General features: G+C 42.5%; 1 protein-coding gene across 6 annotated transcripts in view; it reads right to left on the bottom strand.

Moving 5' to 3' along the window:
• Positions 1-10,150: 10,150 nt before the first annotated feature.
• Positions 10,151-16,651, bottom strand: part of MID1 (midline 1) — a 325,456-nt gene continuing 318,955 nt past the window's right edge. For all 6 annotated transcript variants that reach the window (XM_084649321.1, XM_084649324.1, XM_084649323.1 and 3 more), the window contains 2 exons: positions 15,636-15,843; positions 10,151-13,359 (listed from right to left, as the gene is read on the bottom strand). In XM_084649321.1, coding sequence (XP_084505447.1) covers positions 13,011-13,359; positions 15,636-15,843 — 557 coding nt within the window. In that variant the 3' untranslated portion in view covers positions 10,151-13,010. The remainder of the gene's footprint in view (positions 13,360-15,635; positions 15,844-16,651) is intronic.

Genomic DNA, 16,651 nt, shown 5'->3' on the forward strand with positions numbered 1-16,651 from the left:
CAGCACTTGTTTAGTATGGGTAACAAGCTTATTTTTACAAGACTTAAAATATGCATGATGCCATTCATAACTAGACAGTAACTCAGTCTTATAACTGGCAAATAGCTTATTCAGTTTCCAGTACTGGTGTTTGTACTGAATGTATTCATCCTGAGTGACTTCCAAGTATTAATAATGTGGAACACTCACTTCACAGATTCAAAGATGATGAACTCATATTTCATCCTATCCACAAGACAACACCATCAAGACTCTAATGAGAAAGACTTGTTTGTAGAATTGTTTGAATAATGCATTGGGATTAATGGATGCGGTGAATTTAGGCTGTTCTTTCTATTTGTGTATCATTCACAAAGTGATCCTGATTTCTATGACTGGCTTTGTATTTCTAAGTATTGGCTGAACAGTCTAGATGAAGAAGCTTCTGGGTGGTTCGCAAACAGTTACATTGCTTGTGATACCTAGTGTTGATCCAAATACATGGAATGACATGACTAGAGGTGGGTGGGAATTTTTTTCAACAAGCCATTTTTTCTTTCCAAAAATGCTGATTTGTCAGAATTGAAACTGTTCATGAAACACTTCAAAATTTTCAAAACAAACTGTTTGATTGACCCAAGCCAATATTTTTTCAAGACTTCCGGTTCACAAAAATTGTCGACATTATGACGTTTTCCCATGATGGAAAAAATTGTCATGCGATGGGAAAACTGTTTTCTTCCCACCTCTAAATATGACCCAATCAATAGAAGAGAAACTGAGCAAACCATATATTTACAGAAATATTCACATATATGTGTTTTTTTACTATTTGACCCTCTCTGCTTGTTAGTATCACTCACTACTTATTTGTGTGACAAGGATGAATTCATTTGAGCTACTTCTATTTCCCTTGGAACATGACTGACCTGCATCATTGCTCCATGTTCAAATGGATCCTAAAATGATTTTGTGTTTCAAAAAAGCTGTGATAGCTTCTTTGGCCTCTGAATATCCTGGTTTTGGATTGTTTTTTTTGTTGTTGTTGTTTTTGCCACAAACATTTACCTAACATTTTATGAGAAAGGTCTGCTTTCCACGGTATTTTCCACTAGGTCAAAATAAGAAAGTACCAAATTTACTAACCAAGATTGATATTTTGCAATTATCTAGTGCAGTGGTTCTCAAACTTTTTTTTTTGCAGACCACTTGAAAATTGCTGAAGGTCTCAGCGGACCACTTAATCATCTTTTCAAATGTTGTTTGTACCATTTGCTAACTATTGTAAAGAGCTTTGGATATCAGTGCTATTTAAAAAAAAACCCTTAATAATAATTAACGTTTTTTTGTTCTACAAATAAAAAGTACACAACTCATATTTTAATATCAGTAGTCTTACCTATCTAATGAGGTGGATGTGCCCTCTCTCCTCTGCCGTGGCAGCCCCCAAGCTGGGGCTTGGAAGGAGGGGGGTTTCTCCCTCTCTCCCCTGCTGCAGCAGCCCCCGAGTTGGGGCTGGGAAGGGGGGTCTCTCCCTTGCCAGCTGCAGCCCTGGAGCTGGTGAAAGTCACCTCTTTCTCTGGGTGCCGCAGCCCTGCACATCCCAAATTCCCCCCAACCCCTCTTCTAACCCCACTGCCCCCTCCCACCTACCCCCTATTCTCCCCAAGAGAATACCCCTCACCTTACATGTGTGTCTTCTCCAGAGTCCAGCCACCTAATTAGTGTCACCACACCTGTGCGGCTCCACTAATTAGGTGAGTGGCTCTTCATTCTCTTGTGTGCTGCCGACCAGGTGCGCATCTTAGTGGGAACTATCTGCGGACCACCTGAACACAGCTCGCCGACCACAGTTTCAGAACCTCTGATCTAGTGCTTTTCAAATCCATTGATTTCAAAGTGCTGTGCAAAGGTAGGGGAGAATCATTATTCCCATTTTACAGATGGAAACTGAGCCAGAAGGGTGATGTGGCTTTCCTAAGGTCAAAGGAAATGTCAGTGCTAGTTGGAAAATAAATCTACATTTGCTGATGCCCAGCCTTAGGCTTAGTCCAGTAGACTAAAGCTGTTTTCATTTCACTAGATTTCCAGCTCAGTGCCCTCACTAGCAGGTTTAGATGAGGACTACCCTTCAGAATGAATCTCCAGAACTTACTAGGTTTGGCCATCACTTGATGTCAGGTGGATGAGATAAGATAATATCAGAACAGTGACTGCCAAAGTCTACGTCTGAGGCCTGGTCTACACTTAAAAATTAGATTGAGCAAGCTACGTCATTCAGGGCTATGAAAAATGTAGTTCCCTGAGTGCCAGGCTAGGTCAACCTAACTTCCGGTGTAGATGCAGCTGGGTCAGTGGAAGAATTCTTGCATCAACCTAGCTACTGCCTCTTGAAAAGATGAATTAACTGCACTGACACCCCCCCGCCCCCAAAGCCCTTATGTTGATGTAGGAAGAGTCAATACAGAGGTGCTACAGTGACACTGCTGCTATAGTGGCTGTAATGTAGACAAACCCTGAGATCAGCTGTAGCTTTTCTACATGATTTGATTGTTTTTATTCCATTTGTAGTTTTGATGAGAGCTGGTGGAAAAGAGGTAATTTTTTCCCACATTATTTTGTATATTTGTTTCATTTCCTGCAAACATTTATTTTTTAAATTGAAAATCAAAACTTCCGGGGTGGGGGAAAGAACAAGGAGAGAAAAGCCACAAAATGGGGAGAACCCAAAACCTATACCCAGGTCAGGTGTTTTTCCCTATGGAAAGATACAAAAATTTCAAAAGAAACAAAACACTCTCAGGAAAATTTTCATGTGATTTGAAAGGCAGACTGGTGTTCAAAACTATTTCATTTTCCACCAGCTCGAGTTTTCTTTCATTCATCAGCCAGCAGGAGACACAACAATGCTTTTACTGTACATCTTTCAGGGGGTTGATTGCAACCCATTATGTGCTACAGTGGATTTTTTAGAAAACCTCTAACAACAAAGCAGCCTCGGGAGGAATTAAAAAGAAAAGGTCCAATGCTCCTTGAAAGGAAACCTCTCCATACACTAGAATAGATATATAAATTATGATAAACAGCTGCAGGAAGTAGACTTTTCAACTGCTTTAGGCAGCCTCCATTTTTTAAACAGAAACAACAGGAACAATAGAATGATGCTGCTTTATTGTGTCTTACCTTATGTCCCAGCTGTTCCCATGTTAAATGTAACTCAGTACCTGCCAAGAGAATTGTTCTGCATACTGCCTTAAGGAAATGGTATAACATTGCCCGAACAATTCACCCAAGCAGAATGCAATTGAAGTGTACGTTTTAAAATGCACCTGTGTTGGACTTGAGAAACAGCTCATGAGAAACGGGGTGGGCTTTTCTAGCAGCTAATGCACCCACTCCAGAGACATGATTTATTAGGAATGCTGGTCTGATAGCACAAGCGTTCATGCTTTGTTGGATTTTTGACCCCAATGGAATCTGAAGATTATGGGCTTGGTTCTCCTCTCACCTGTACCAGTGTAAATCAGGAGTAACTGCTTTGAAGCCAACAAATGTAAAACTTGGGTAAGTGAGAGGAGAATCAGGGCCTGAGGGCTTGACATCCCTCTCCTGCTGCTTTTGTTCAGATTAGGATTTCAAACACATCCTTAAACAGCATATTTCTGTGTCATTGTGGAATGTAGGATGGGGTCAGGGAGGGAAGCAACAGATGGAAGGATGGGTGCAGACTTGCTTTATATATATATAGCTGGGGATGCAGCTACACTAGGGAAAAGAAGGGATGGCAGGTTTCCACCCATCCTATATTTTTGAGTTGTCTTTCCCAGCAGTTCCCCCTCTCTCAGAGACAGCACTATTAATGACACTGTCAATCATATGGCAGAAAAACTGTGCTGAAAAAAGTTAGAAAGGGTCACAACCTTCCTTATAACTAAACACACCAGAATCTCACTTTTAAGGCTGCAGTACTTAAAAATTATCCCCACTGGGTCGGGGAGGGAGAGACTAAATTATCAAATTTTCGCTAGTTTATGAAGGCTGGAACATCTTTTGTGAAAATGAAAGGCAGTAAGCTTCCCCCCTTACTTTTCAGTAAATATTATGTAACCCTTCTGCCAGGTGGAGCCAGCAGCAACAAGGGCCGGGTTCAGTATCTAGGGGTTCCCTTTCAGCAACACAACACAAAACTGGCTCAAGCCCCCAGCCAGTGACCTGGGACAATTACACACCATCCCCTGGGCACCTCTAAGAGGCAATTCTTCCCCGCTCACAAGCACAGAGTCTGAGTGTAACAAAATCTTTTAATAAAAGGAGGGAATTCACTCAGCATTAATTTGGGAAAACACCACACCTAGGGTTCATAAACACAAACCATGAGCAAAAGACCCACCCCCTCAGGCAGTGTCCTTTTCCCCTCAGGTTCTTAAGTCTAGCAACATGAAAGTCCCTTTAATGTGCCCATCCCTTCTTTGCACCCCACTCACAGTTGCTTTCCTTGTCCAGTGCAACCCCAAAGTTCAGAGGTGCATCCGCAGAGTCCACCTCCCACCCTGTGGGGAGGGGCAAGGGAAAAGGGCGGGAAACAGGTACCTTATAAGCTCTGCTGCTCAGGCACTTGCTCGTCACTCCAACAGCCAATTGCCGCACCTCTCCACCAGCCACCCTGCTAGCCACACTAAGAAGTCTTCAGCCCCCCCCTAGCTCTCAGTGATTTCAGCTGTTAGTGGGGGAGCCTCACTGCTGGTGCACACTGGGCAGTCTCTTACAATAGAGACACTGTCCTAAAGTAGATCTAATACTTAGACATCAGTGATTTCAGCTCTGCAGCATGTAACAAGACTCTCAATTCAGTCTAAATTAGCTCTTTTTTGTACCATGAAGAGCAGAAGGGGCAAACCGTGTCTGGTACCCTTAAACAGAACCCACACCACCAGGTACAAGTACCTATCCCCCACCTTCTCTCCACTCATTGGCATTGGAACCTATGTCCCCTGTCTAGCGAGTGCTGTTCAGTTGAGGGTGAGTCCTTTCATCAGGGTATGCCAGGTACAGTTCTGCTGCCTTTGGCTCACATAACAACCCTTTATTACTCCTGCCACAATAACAAGGAGACTGGGGATCCATCACAGCTACAAGTGATCATTTGGGCAAGCAATCCCATCATGCTGAGTACTTAGGCAGGGTTGGTGAGTCCATGCAAACAAGATCAGTCCTGAAGTCTTTTTCCACAGCTCACCACTAGATGTCAGGGGAGAGTTCATTCAGACTCTGCTTACATTTTATTGGTGAAAGGAGCCAGACTGGCAGCAATGAAGAGTGAAATTCTCTGTTATTTACATATTGAGCACAGTTAGGACATATAACAGGTAAGCAGGGAGGTTCCCCAAACAGCCACACTAGCGGACTTCAATCCTAATCTGGAGTGGGAACATTTAAGATTCTATGTCCAGCTAACCCTCAGCCACTCAGGAAGGGAGGGAGTTGTCAATTGAAATCAAGTATGATGGCAATTTGTGCGATGTGGACCCTGGAGCAAATTAAGTTCCCTGTTTATTTCAATGGAGCTGTCTGGGATTTACACTGGTGTAACTGAGGCCTGGTCCACACTTAAAACGTAGGTCAATTTAGCTATGTTGCTGAGGGGGTGTGGAAAAGTCATACAACTGAGAGATGTAGTTAAGAGGACTATAGCTCTAGTGTAAACACTGCTAGGTAGGTGGAAGAATTCTTCCATTGCCCTAGCTACCGACCGCTTCTTGAGGGGGTGGATTTTCCAGTGACCGAAAAACCTCTTCCGTCACGTTCGCAAGCATCTATGCTACAGTGGAGTAGCTGCAGCGCTGAGGCGGTCTCATGGACTTAGACTGAGAGCAGAACTTGGGTTAGTAGACAGCTGTTGTACCCGACTAATTAAAACAGAAAAACTGGGAATGCCTTTACTCCCCGCTGCTCTTTGAGTACTCTTCCAAGCCAAGTTGTCCTTCCCACAGCTGCCAGTGCTGACCCTCCCAAGAATGACTGTAGTAAAGAACGCAACACAGTAACATTAAATGTGTTGTCAATATAGTCTTACTATGTTTTCTGATGTAGAGAGTATTGATATTCCTCCCACATGGAGGCTGGGCTAGCTGAGACAGATGCTGAGTACTGCAGTTAATGGAGCTACTTCTGACTTACATGGTGTGTAACTGACAGGGCGAGGTACAATGGTCTCAAGTTGCAGTGGGGGAGGCCTAGGTTGGATATGAGGAAACACTATTTTTCTAGGAGGGTGGTGAAGCGCTGGAATGCGTTACCTAGGGAGGTGGTGGAATCTCCTCCCTCAGAGGTTTTTAAGGTCAGGCTTGACAAAGCCCTGGCTGGGATGATTTAGTTGAGGTTTGGTCCTGCTTTGAGCGGGGGGTTGGACTAGATGACCTCCTGAGGTCCCTTCCACCCCTGATCTTCTAAAATTCTATGAGCAGAATATGTGTTTCACTTTATGTCAGGGGTCTCCAACTTTTCCCATAGGGTGGGCACATTTTAATTATTACTACTGGTAGTATTATTGTAGCACCTAGGAGGTCCAGTCATGAACCAGGACCCCACTGTGCGGGTGCTGTGCAAACACAGAACAAAAAGAGCTTACAATCTAAGCATAAGCCAAGAGACAACAGGTGGATACAGCCAGGGGAGTACAAGGAAAAACAGGTTTCAAAGTAACAGCCGTGTTAGTCTGTATTCGCAAAAAGAAAAGGAGTACTTGTGGCACCTTAGAGACTAACCAATTTATTTGAGCATGAGCTTTCGTGAGCTACAGCTCACTTCATCGGATGCATACTGTGGAAACTGCAGAAGACATTATATACACAGAGACCATGAAACAATACCTCCTCCCACCCCACTCTCCTGCTGGTAATAGCTTATCTAAAGTGATCACTCTCCTTACAATCTGTATGATAATCAAGTTGGGCCATTTCTAGCACAAATCCAGGTTTTCTCACCCTCCGCCCCCGCCCCCCAAACTCACTCTCCTGCTGGTAATAGCCCATCCAAAGTGACCATTCTCTTTACAATGTGTATGATAATCAAGGTGGGCCATTTCCAGCATAAATCCAAGTTTAACCAGAACGTCGGGGGGGGGGGTAGGAAAAAACAAGGGGAAATAGGCTACCTTGCATAATGACTTAGCCACTCCCAGTCTCTATTTAAGCCTAAATTAATAGTATCCAATTTGCAAATGAATTCCAATTCAGCAGTTTCTCGCTGGAGTCTGGATTTGAAGTTTTTTTGTTTTAAGATAGCGACCTTCATGTCTGTAATTGCATGACCAGAGAGATTGAAGTGTTCTCCAACTGGTTTATGAATGTTATAATTCTTGACATCTGATTTGTGTCCATTTATTCTTTTATGCAGAGACTGTCCAGTTTGACCAAGGTACATGGCAGAGGGGCATTGCTGGCACATGATGGCATATATCACATTGGTGGATGTGCAGGTGAACGAGCCTCTGATAGTGTGGCTGATGTTATTAGGCCCTGTGATGGTGACCCCTGAATAGATATGTGGGCACAGTTGGCAACGGGCTTTGTTGCAAGGATAGGTTCCTGGGTTAGTGGTTCTGTTGTGTGGTATGTGGTTGCTAGTGAGTATTTGCTTCAGGTTGGGGGGCTGTCTGTAGGCAAGGACTGGCCTTTCTCCCAAGATTTGTGAGAGTGTTGGGTCATCCTTCAGGATAAGTTGTAGATCCTTAATAATGTGTTGGAGGGGTTTTAGTTGGGGGCTGAAGGTGACGGCCAGTCGGAGAACACTTCAATCTCTCTGGTCACGCAATTACAGACATGAAGGTCACTATCTTAAAACAAAAAAACTTCAAATCCAGACTCCAGCGAGAAACTGCTGAATTGGAATTCATTTGCAAATTGGATACTATTAATTTAGGCTTAAATAGAGACTGGGAGTGGCTAAGTCATTATGCAAGGTAGCCTATTTTCCCTTGTTTTTTCCTACTCCTCCCCCCAGACGTTCTGGTTAAACTTGGATTTATGCTGGAAATGGCCCACCTTAATAATCATACACATTGTAAGGAGAATGGTCACTTTGGATGGGCTATTACCAGCAGGAGAGTGAGTTTGTGTGTGTGTGTGGGGGGGGGGGGGGCGGAGGGTGAGAAAACCTGGATTTGTGCTGGATTTGTGCTGGAAATGGCCCAACTTGATTATCATACACATTGTAAGGAGAGTGATCACTTTAGATAAGCTATTACCAGCAGAAGAGTGGGGTGGGAGGAGGTATTGTTTCATGGTCTCTGTGTATATAATGTCTTCTGCAGTTTCCACAGTATGCATCCGATGAAGTGAGCTGTAGCTCATGAAAGCTTATGCTCAAATAAATTGGTTCATCTCTAAGGTGCCACAAGTACTCCTTTTCTTCAAGGAAAACAATGAGACAGTATTGGTCAGCATGACAGACTGCGGTGTCACTGCACTAGCAGCCAGTTGTCATTTTTTTTTGTAAGCTTAACAGGAGAGGAGTGTGTAAAGGAGAGCTCTGAAGGAGAATAATGCATTAATTTTGCAGATGTTTAGGGGGAACTTCTCCCAAGCATTGGAGGCAGCAGGGAGAAAGGACAAAGGTGCTTGTTTGAAAATGTAAGAAGGGGTGATGGACGCTGGCACCATGGGCCTACCACAGGCAGGAGTCAACCTTTCGATCCTGAATGAGTGATGATAGTGTTGCCCGTATTGACCCAAGCAGCTAGTCAAAGTTTGAGGCCTTGGGGGTGTTCCAGTTGGGAGTAGAAATTAGTGGTAGCCAGGTATTTCTCTGATGTAATCTTGTTCCTTTACAGGGAACGTATGAAGTCCTGTGTCTCTGAACACAGAAGGAACCACAAACCAAAAGGAACAATGTCTTAGCTTATCAGCCTCCACCCTCTTTTGGCTAACAGACCCAAAAGCTCTCTCACTCTCTCTCTCTCGCTTTGTTCCAGGGTCACATTGTGCTTTCAGGTTCCTGCTTGGCTTTACTTGCCTTTTTTCTTCTGCCTCTCTCTGTTCTTGTCTGTGACCTCAGTATCTGTGTATTCTCTTACACACCCAAAACAATGCTGAACTCAAGAGCTCCTGTGTGGATTCATTCAGACCTTTAGTCTTAGGTCGCTCTTACATTTACAGTTATGTTCATTGAATTAACACCTATCAACCTCAAAGGGGTTTTAACCCAACCCATAAGAAGGGTTCATCTAGCTCAGAGGTTCTCAAGCTGTTATTGTTACACTCTCTTGATGGTGCCCCCCGGCAACCACGGTGTCCTGGGCAGTTGCCAATGTCGACCATCCTAAGGCCGGCCCTGGATGGGAAATAGATTGTGATTGGGCCATGAAAGTGGGTGAGAGGGATGATGGTCAAAGTGAAGAGGATTGTGTCATAGACCTACCATCTCTTACATGTAGCATCAGGCTCAGTCACCCATTTGCAATCACACACACCATCCTCCCTTCCCATTGGTAGTCACATGGACCACCTTCACCTCTCCCACTGATGAGTCTATATCATCTTTCTTGCAACTACAGCAATTGCTTACATAGAAGAGTAATGTCTGCAAAATATTCATTGTACTTCTAGCTTCTTTTATTGCGATGTAGCAGCTGGAAAAGAGAAGAAGCCATTCCTCCATGATCAGCCAAATCTCAACAGCCCACCCACAAATGCTCTCTCGACCATGGATGGGGAGCCCCTGCTCAATGAGGTTCATTTGCCTGAGCAGTTGAGAGAAGTAGCAGTCAGAGGAAAAGCTATGTCAGTGAGCAGCTTTCCTTTTGGTCTCTGTAAGCCAGGTTGAGCAACACCCCTAGCCATTCAGCCATTCTGTTCTTGCACTTAGTTTCCTATCAGGGTTCCACAGTTTGCTCCACTGAATCCCAACTTGGATTTACAGCCTTAAAATGATCATTGTGCACATGCGGGCTTCACTGGCAGTCAGACAGTCTCAGCAGTTTCAGAATACCAGAGGAAAACCTGATCCAGCTCTGCCATATACTGTAAAAGCAGCATGTTTTAGTTACTGGTTTAAGATTGCTGGTCCCCCCATATTTCGTTTTATTCTTATGGACCATGCAAAATGCCACAGAACCACAAAAGCCAAGTTTTGAAATGGATGTTTTTATTGTATAATCAGGCATAGAATCAAGTACTGTAAAATAAACAGATTTTTATTTTTGAAAATGTCCATACAAACACCAAGCACAGCAAACTGTTTCCCCAATCATAGTCCATACAGACTACATAATGCTTCAAATAATAAGCTAAAAGGGATGGTAGGACACTTAATTTATTGCCAATTAATCTGTACTTACATATGTATAATTACATACACATACATATAATATACACACAATTCTATGTGTGTGTGTGTAATTTTACATATATAATATACACACATACATCCACAAAGAGCACTGATAGAATTAATAGTCCATTCGAGGAACGTGGTTTGGCTTAAAATGAAGTATTCACTGTTGAAATATAAATCCCATGGTAAGGTTTACTATTTTAGATACCAGACCATTTTTTTCCCTCTCAGCCAAAACCATCGTCAACCTGTAAACGCATGTGTGGGGTTTAAAATGAAAAAAGGGGGGAGAAAAGCCTCCAAATATTCATGATACTTTTTCAATCCAGTTTGATCTCTGCAAACCTTGTATGATCGAATATTGAACTGTTGTCAGTTTGCCCCTTTCTGAAACTAGCTTCCAGATATATTTAATAACGTTTCTATGAAAAAGTGTGGTGCCTTGTACATTGCAGTGACATACTCTGTTCTTCTAGGTAGAAAGTTGACATCCATTCCATGTTGTCACTCTCTTCCCTCCCAGCACCTTTTTACCCTTGTTTTTTTGACAGATTGTACCCAGTCTGCCGTGTATAATAACTTTCATGCTTTCTCAACTGCCTTTCAAACAGTCAAGGCCAGATCAGCTGAACAATGTCCATCAAGTCACACTGGTAATAGCGCATTTGGTTACAAAAAACACTGTTTCAGAAATTTTTTAAAGTTCTTGGGGGGCCCTTTTCTATATCATCATAGACATTAGAGTAAACACTGTCATCGAGTATGTACATATTTTCCCTTACATATGTCAACTCAGAAAAGGTCAGTGGCTACTCTCTGTAAACAATGGAACATTGCCATGGCAGGAAGCGATAAAATGGCTGAAACCAACATGCTGTCAGAGAGATACTTTTCCCCATTCATTCCACAGTAAACAGGGTATGTATAGAGAATCAAAGGAACATGAGCAGTAATTAATCTCTGTTTAAACAAAACCTGTAGTCATGTATTCATTAGCCTCCTCATAAGCTTTTTTCATATTACTGTCATAAGGCAAACTGTAGTACATCTTTGTACCTGGAGAGTCAATATTTAAAAAATCTGAAGCCAAGCTTGAGACCCTTTCATTTTGGGCCCAGTGGTGAACAAAGTGCATTAAAGGGTCGTTTTCAAAGGACACCCAAAGCAAGGTTTAAAATGACTGAGCCAACCCTTTCATTACGCTTGTATTCCATTTATCCTTATTCTATGAAGGCATGTTTTCATCCTTTGCATATTATCAACAAAACCCCATTCACTGTCTCTCTAGGAAATCTTTAAAAGGCATCATACCATCTTCCACATTTCAAATGTTTCTCAGGAATCTCCCAAATGATAATTTTATATTTATAGAAATATTGTAATACTCACAAAGGGCCCTATTCATGTTTTAAAAAATTAATGGGCAAAATTCAGCTTTGGGATATACAGTGCGTACAGCTTCCACTTATCTCAGTGGAGTTGCAGCCACTAACAGCAGGGCTAACTTAGATCCCATATGTGCAGGTGAAATTCAGATAGACAAACATTCCTGCTGCAAAGCTGTCATTTACTCACAAAGAGAACTCTATCCCTTCAAACAACCCAATGCAACAATACGCATTTTTTGTTTCATTGGCTGATTTTATGATGAACGTCAGTACAGTGCTTCTCAATGCAACATCCATATACCAGATATCTTTGCTCTTCTTTATTGATACACTACAGTGCGATGCACTGAAACTCTTGCATTTAGTTTAAAATCAGTTGTAAGTAGTCCATCTCTCATTTCAGATGTATGGGCTTGGATTGTTGTGGTGTACCTGTAAAATCAGTGATATACACCCACACCTCGACCGTCAGAACTAAGCCATCTCCAATTATAATGGAACCTTAAATGACACATCATCTCATCAAATCAGGATATAGTCAGACCTTGGATTGGTTGCGCTGCTCCAATGTTGCTGATTTTCTGAGATGATATCAGTCTTACAAATCCTCAGTGATCTTACTGAACTTCCCAGAGACAAAAGTGAAGCACGGATAGATGGGAATCACTGGATGATTTATCCACTGACATTTCTAGAAGGGATTCCATATGTTTCTTCATGAATAAGTTTTACATGCAGACCTATTAGTGAACAGAAGTAAAGAAACCCTTCTTCTTTTGTTGTACTGGATAACTCCATTTCCTCCCTTGTTTATTTTATTTCATTTTTTTGGTATGCACGTTCTGGTGTGCAAAACGGAAGTAGAGAGATGTTGCACACAATAAGATTGGAGTTTAATGTAAGATCAACAGTATATCAATGTGTCCGCTGCACAGTTTCCAGGAAACAAAATTCCTGCTAGTTGTCCCTTGTAAAATAAAACTGTAGAAAAGGCTTGTGAAACTTTAGTGAATGGGGCCCTTAATGTGCAAAAGCAATGAATTGTAATCCAAATAGCCAAATTGGGGAGTTCTTTATATAAATAATTTATAAATCTTCCTGTAAGAGACTAAATACAAAATAGTTCTGAGAAATTATTAAAGCCATTTCTTGCCCTTTAATACAAAATACACAGCAAAGAGAGATACCCACTTTCAATTCTGGCTGGAATCATCAGGGATATTTTGTACGCCACATATTCAAATAGCTCCTGTGGGCAGTATTTTTGCAGTCCACTGGAAAACTGACATTATATCCCTTTGCTTTTAGCAGTCACGGAAGCTGCTCAGTGCAGTCTAAGTGATCTGGGATAGGCAGGCCTGTTATAATTGTCAAACATTTATTCCACACAGTGAATGTGGGGCACACAGGCTGTGCAAAGGTTATGTCAAAAGTGTAAAGGTGTAGAGAGTTCAAAGCATCATAAAAGGCGAGGGAACCGTTGTCGTAGTCCAGCAAAATCCCAACACGACGGAGATGAGGAGCAGGCTCGATAGGAATTTCTTTGCTGTTATGTCTCACCACCCAGGCATTATTACAACGGCAAAGCACCCAAGAGGCAGAATTCTTTCCGATCCACTCATGTTTTGGCGCGGTCTTGTAAGAAATACCAATTGCATACCTGTAAAACAAAAACAGTCTAGAAAACCAATGGTTTGTGCCATGCTGTTTTCTATCAATAACGGCTAAACTTTACCCTGAAAGACTCTAAGGAATGCATTGTCCTCTTTTGTTTATGCATGTTACGTTCTCATTAAGTGAAGGATAACCATAATACCACGTTTAATTAATATTCCTCCCTGCTCCCAATGTTGTGACTGGCAGGTCATGCAAATCTTGTCGTCCACATTGCTATTTACAGTTTGGATGCTATGGCAATTTTTGGAACACTTAGCTAATGATAAAGGCCTTTTTTATTGACAAGGAAAATTGCTGCATGCTAAACAGCTCAGAGTTCTAATCCTTCGTCTGGAAATTTCCATTCCTGAACAGAAGAATATAGGGCCCGTTAATTAAATAAACCAAATAACTTTCTATTGTTGCATTTGCTATTAATGTGATCTCTTATTGCTGATTCAATACATGGTGCAGCAGAAAGAGGAGAAAAAAGCATTAAAGTGTACATGGAATGCCCATTTCTGCCTTCAAAGAACCTCTTCTGCTAGGCCTCTGTGAGGTATGTAGATTCAAGCGTCAAGTTTATTGGATTGAGCATTGCGCCATATGAGGCAACTGTAGGAGACAATATTCCTTTGCCAAACAAATGGTAGGATTGGTGGGATGTCCTGGTGAAACAGACTCGGACAATGACCTCCAGGGGAAGTCTCATCATTGGGCACCCTGCATGAAGGCCTGATTCGCCCTGTAGGGAAGAAGCTTTTATGGCTTACATTCCTCAGGTGGAAGCAGGGGCTAACCTCATATGTGTTATTGTAGGTTTTTTCTATATCAGCTGTGTTTTCTTGCTTTATGCTAAATACACTATTAAGCATTTTTCTGCCTGTTATGTGGTGGCATTAGCAAATGTGCACTTTTCTTTGTACCGGAGGTGGGCACTCCAGGCCCCACCAGTTTTCCATTTATTTCTAGCACTATCACAACCCTTGAATCCCATGTCATGGTGTCTCTCTTTCTGACCAAACACGGTGGATACAGCTACCCCCAGAGGCCGCAAACCCTGTTCCACATGACAGCCAATGAAGGGATGCTCCTCTTCATCCCCTACACCATACAGCCCACTGTGGGACATTGTCATAAATATAAAGGGAAGGGTAAACCCCTTTGAAATCCCTCCTGGCCAGGGGAAAGCTTCTCTCACCTGTAAAGGGTTAAAAAGCTAAAGGTAACCTCGCTGGCACCTGACCAAAATGACCAATGAGGAGACAAGATACTTTCAAAAGCTGGGAGGAGGGAGAGAAACAAAGGGTCTGTGTCTGTCTGTATGCTGCTCTTGGCAGGGACAGAACAGGAATGGAGTCTTAGAACTTTTAGTAAGTAATCTAGCTAGGTATGTGTTAGATTATGATTTCTTTAAATGGCTGAGAAAAGAATTGTGCTGAATAGAATAACTATTTCTGTCTGTGTATCTTTTTTGTAACTTAAGGTTTTGCCTAGAGGGGTTCTCTCTGTTTTTGAATCTAATTACCCTGTAAGATATCTACCATCCTGATTTTACAGGGGGGATTTCTTTATTTCTATTTACTTCTATTTTTTATTAAAAGTCTTCTTGTAAAACACTGAATGCTTTTTCATTGTTCTCAGATCCAAGGGTTTGGGTCTGTGGTCACCTATGCAAATTGGTGAGGCTTTCTATCCAACATTTCCCAGGAAAGGGGGGGTGCAAGTGTTGGGAGGATTGTTCATTGTTCTTAAGATCCAAGGGTCTGGGTCTGTAGTCACCTAGGCAAATTGGTGAGGCTTTTTACCAAACCTTGTCCAGGAAGTGGGGTGCAGGGTTTTGGGAAGTATTTTGGGGGGAAAGACGCGTCCAAACAGCTCTTCCCCAGTAACCAGTATTAGTTTGGTGGTGGTAGCGGCCAGTCCAAGGACAACGGGTGTAATATTTTGTACCTTGGGGAAGTTTTGACCTAAGCTGGTAAAGATAAGCTTAGGAGGTTTTTCATGCAGGTCCCCACATCTGTACCCTAGAGTTCAGAGTGGGGGAGTAACCTTGACAGACATGTATCCACAGCATTCCATTCTCTAGGGATATTGGAACCTAATCTGACTCCCCTGTGTAGCAGTTACCACTGGACCATCAAGCTGTTTTCATATTCAATCTGTTATTCTTACTGAAGAATGATGTTTCAATTTTGTTTAGGAAGCACTGACATGTACTAGCATGGAAACAAATGCAACTTTTTCTGGTACTACAGTAATTAAAAATGTGACACATACCATGTACTCCCACTTATAACCACTTCCCAGTAATGCCGTCCACTGTCGATAAACACATTTCCAGCTATTCCATAGCTCCCTTGGCTGGTGAATCGCTCGGGTGTGTGGCTCTTTTTGGAAGAGGTTTCATCACGCTCCACTGTCAGGTTATCATGGGACACCTTCAACTTTCTGTGGGCAGACTTGGGGTCCAGTTTAAATGGCTGGCCTGGGCACGCACAGAAGGATGACAAAGGAAAAGTTTGTTTAATTTTAATAAACACACGTAAGGTCATATATTTGAATAATAAAATCTGGATGTTAAACAGATAAGACTATATAATACGACATATTTTCTTCTCTGGAACATTACCCTGGACTGAAACAGGCCCAGACTTAAATATACCAGTTCAAATTGCCTTCTAACTCAACAAAAGGATGATCTTTGTAGATTAGTGTTCAGATAGATTGAAGTACTAGCTATATCTAAGAAGAGCCCCGTGTTAAAGTCACGCTCATTGTCTGAGCTAACTTGAATACTCTAAATCAGTGGTTCTCAAAGCCGGTCCACCGCTTGTTCAGGGAAAGCCCCTGCCGGCCCAGACCGGTTTGTTTACCTGCCGCGTCCGCAGGTTCTGCCGATTGCGGCTCCCACTGGCCATAGTTCACCGCTCCAGGCCAATGGAGGCTGCGGGAAGCAGCGCAGGGCAAGGGATGTGCTGGCTGTCCTTCCTGCAGCCCCCATTGGCGTGGAGCGGCGTACTGCGGCCAGTGGGAGCCGTGATCGGTCGAACCTGCGGACACGGCAGGTAAACAAACTGGTCTGGCCTGGCAGGGGCTTTCCCTGAACAAGCGGTGGACCAGCTTTGAGAACCACTGCTCTAAATCTTTCATGTAAGTGAAATTACAATTGAATTGCAATAAACACGCAATCTCTCATTATGGCTTTTTTTGTTATACACTAGATTTTAGAGTACCTCACATTCTTATTAGTTTGCCAAGAATGAAAAATTACAATAATAGCTTTATCACTATTG

Source organism: Lepidochelys olivacea (genome assembly GCF_965140295.1).
Source record: "Lepidochelys olivacea isolate rLepOli2 genome assembly, chromosome: 1".
NCBI classification, from domain to species: Eukaryota; Metazoa; Chordata; order Testudines; family Cheloniidae; genus Lepidochelys; species Lepidochelys olivacea.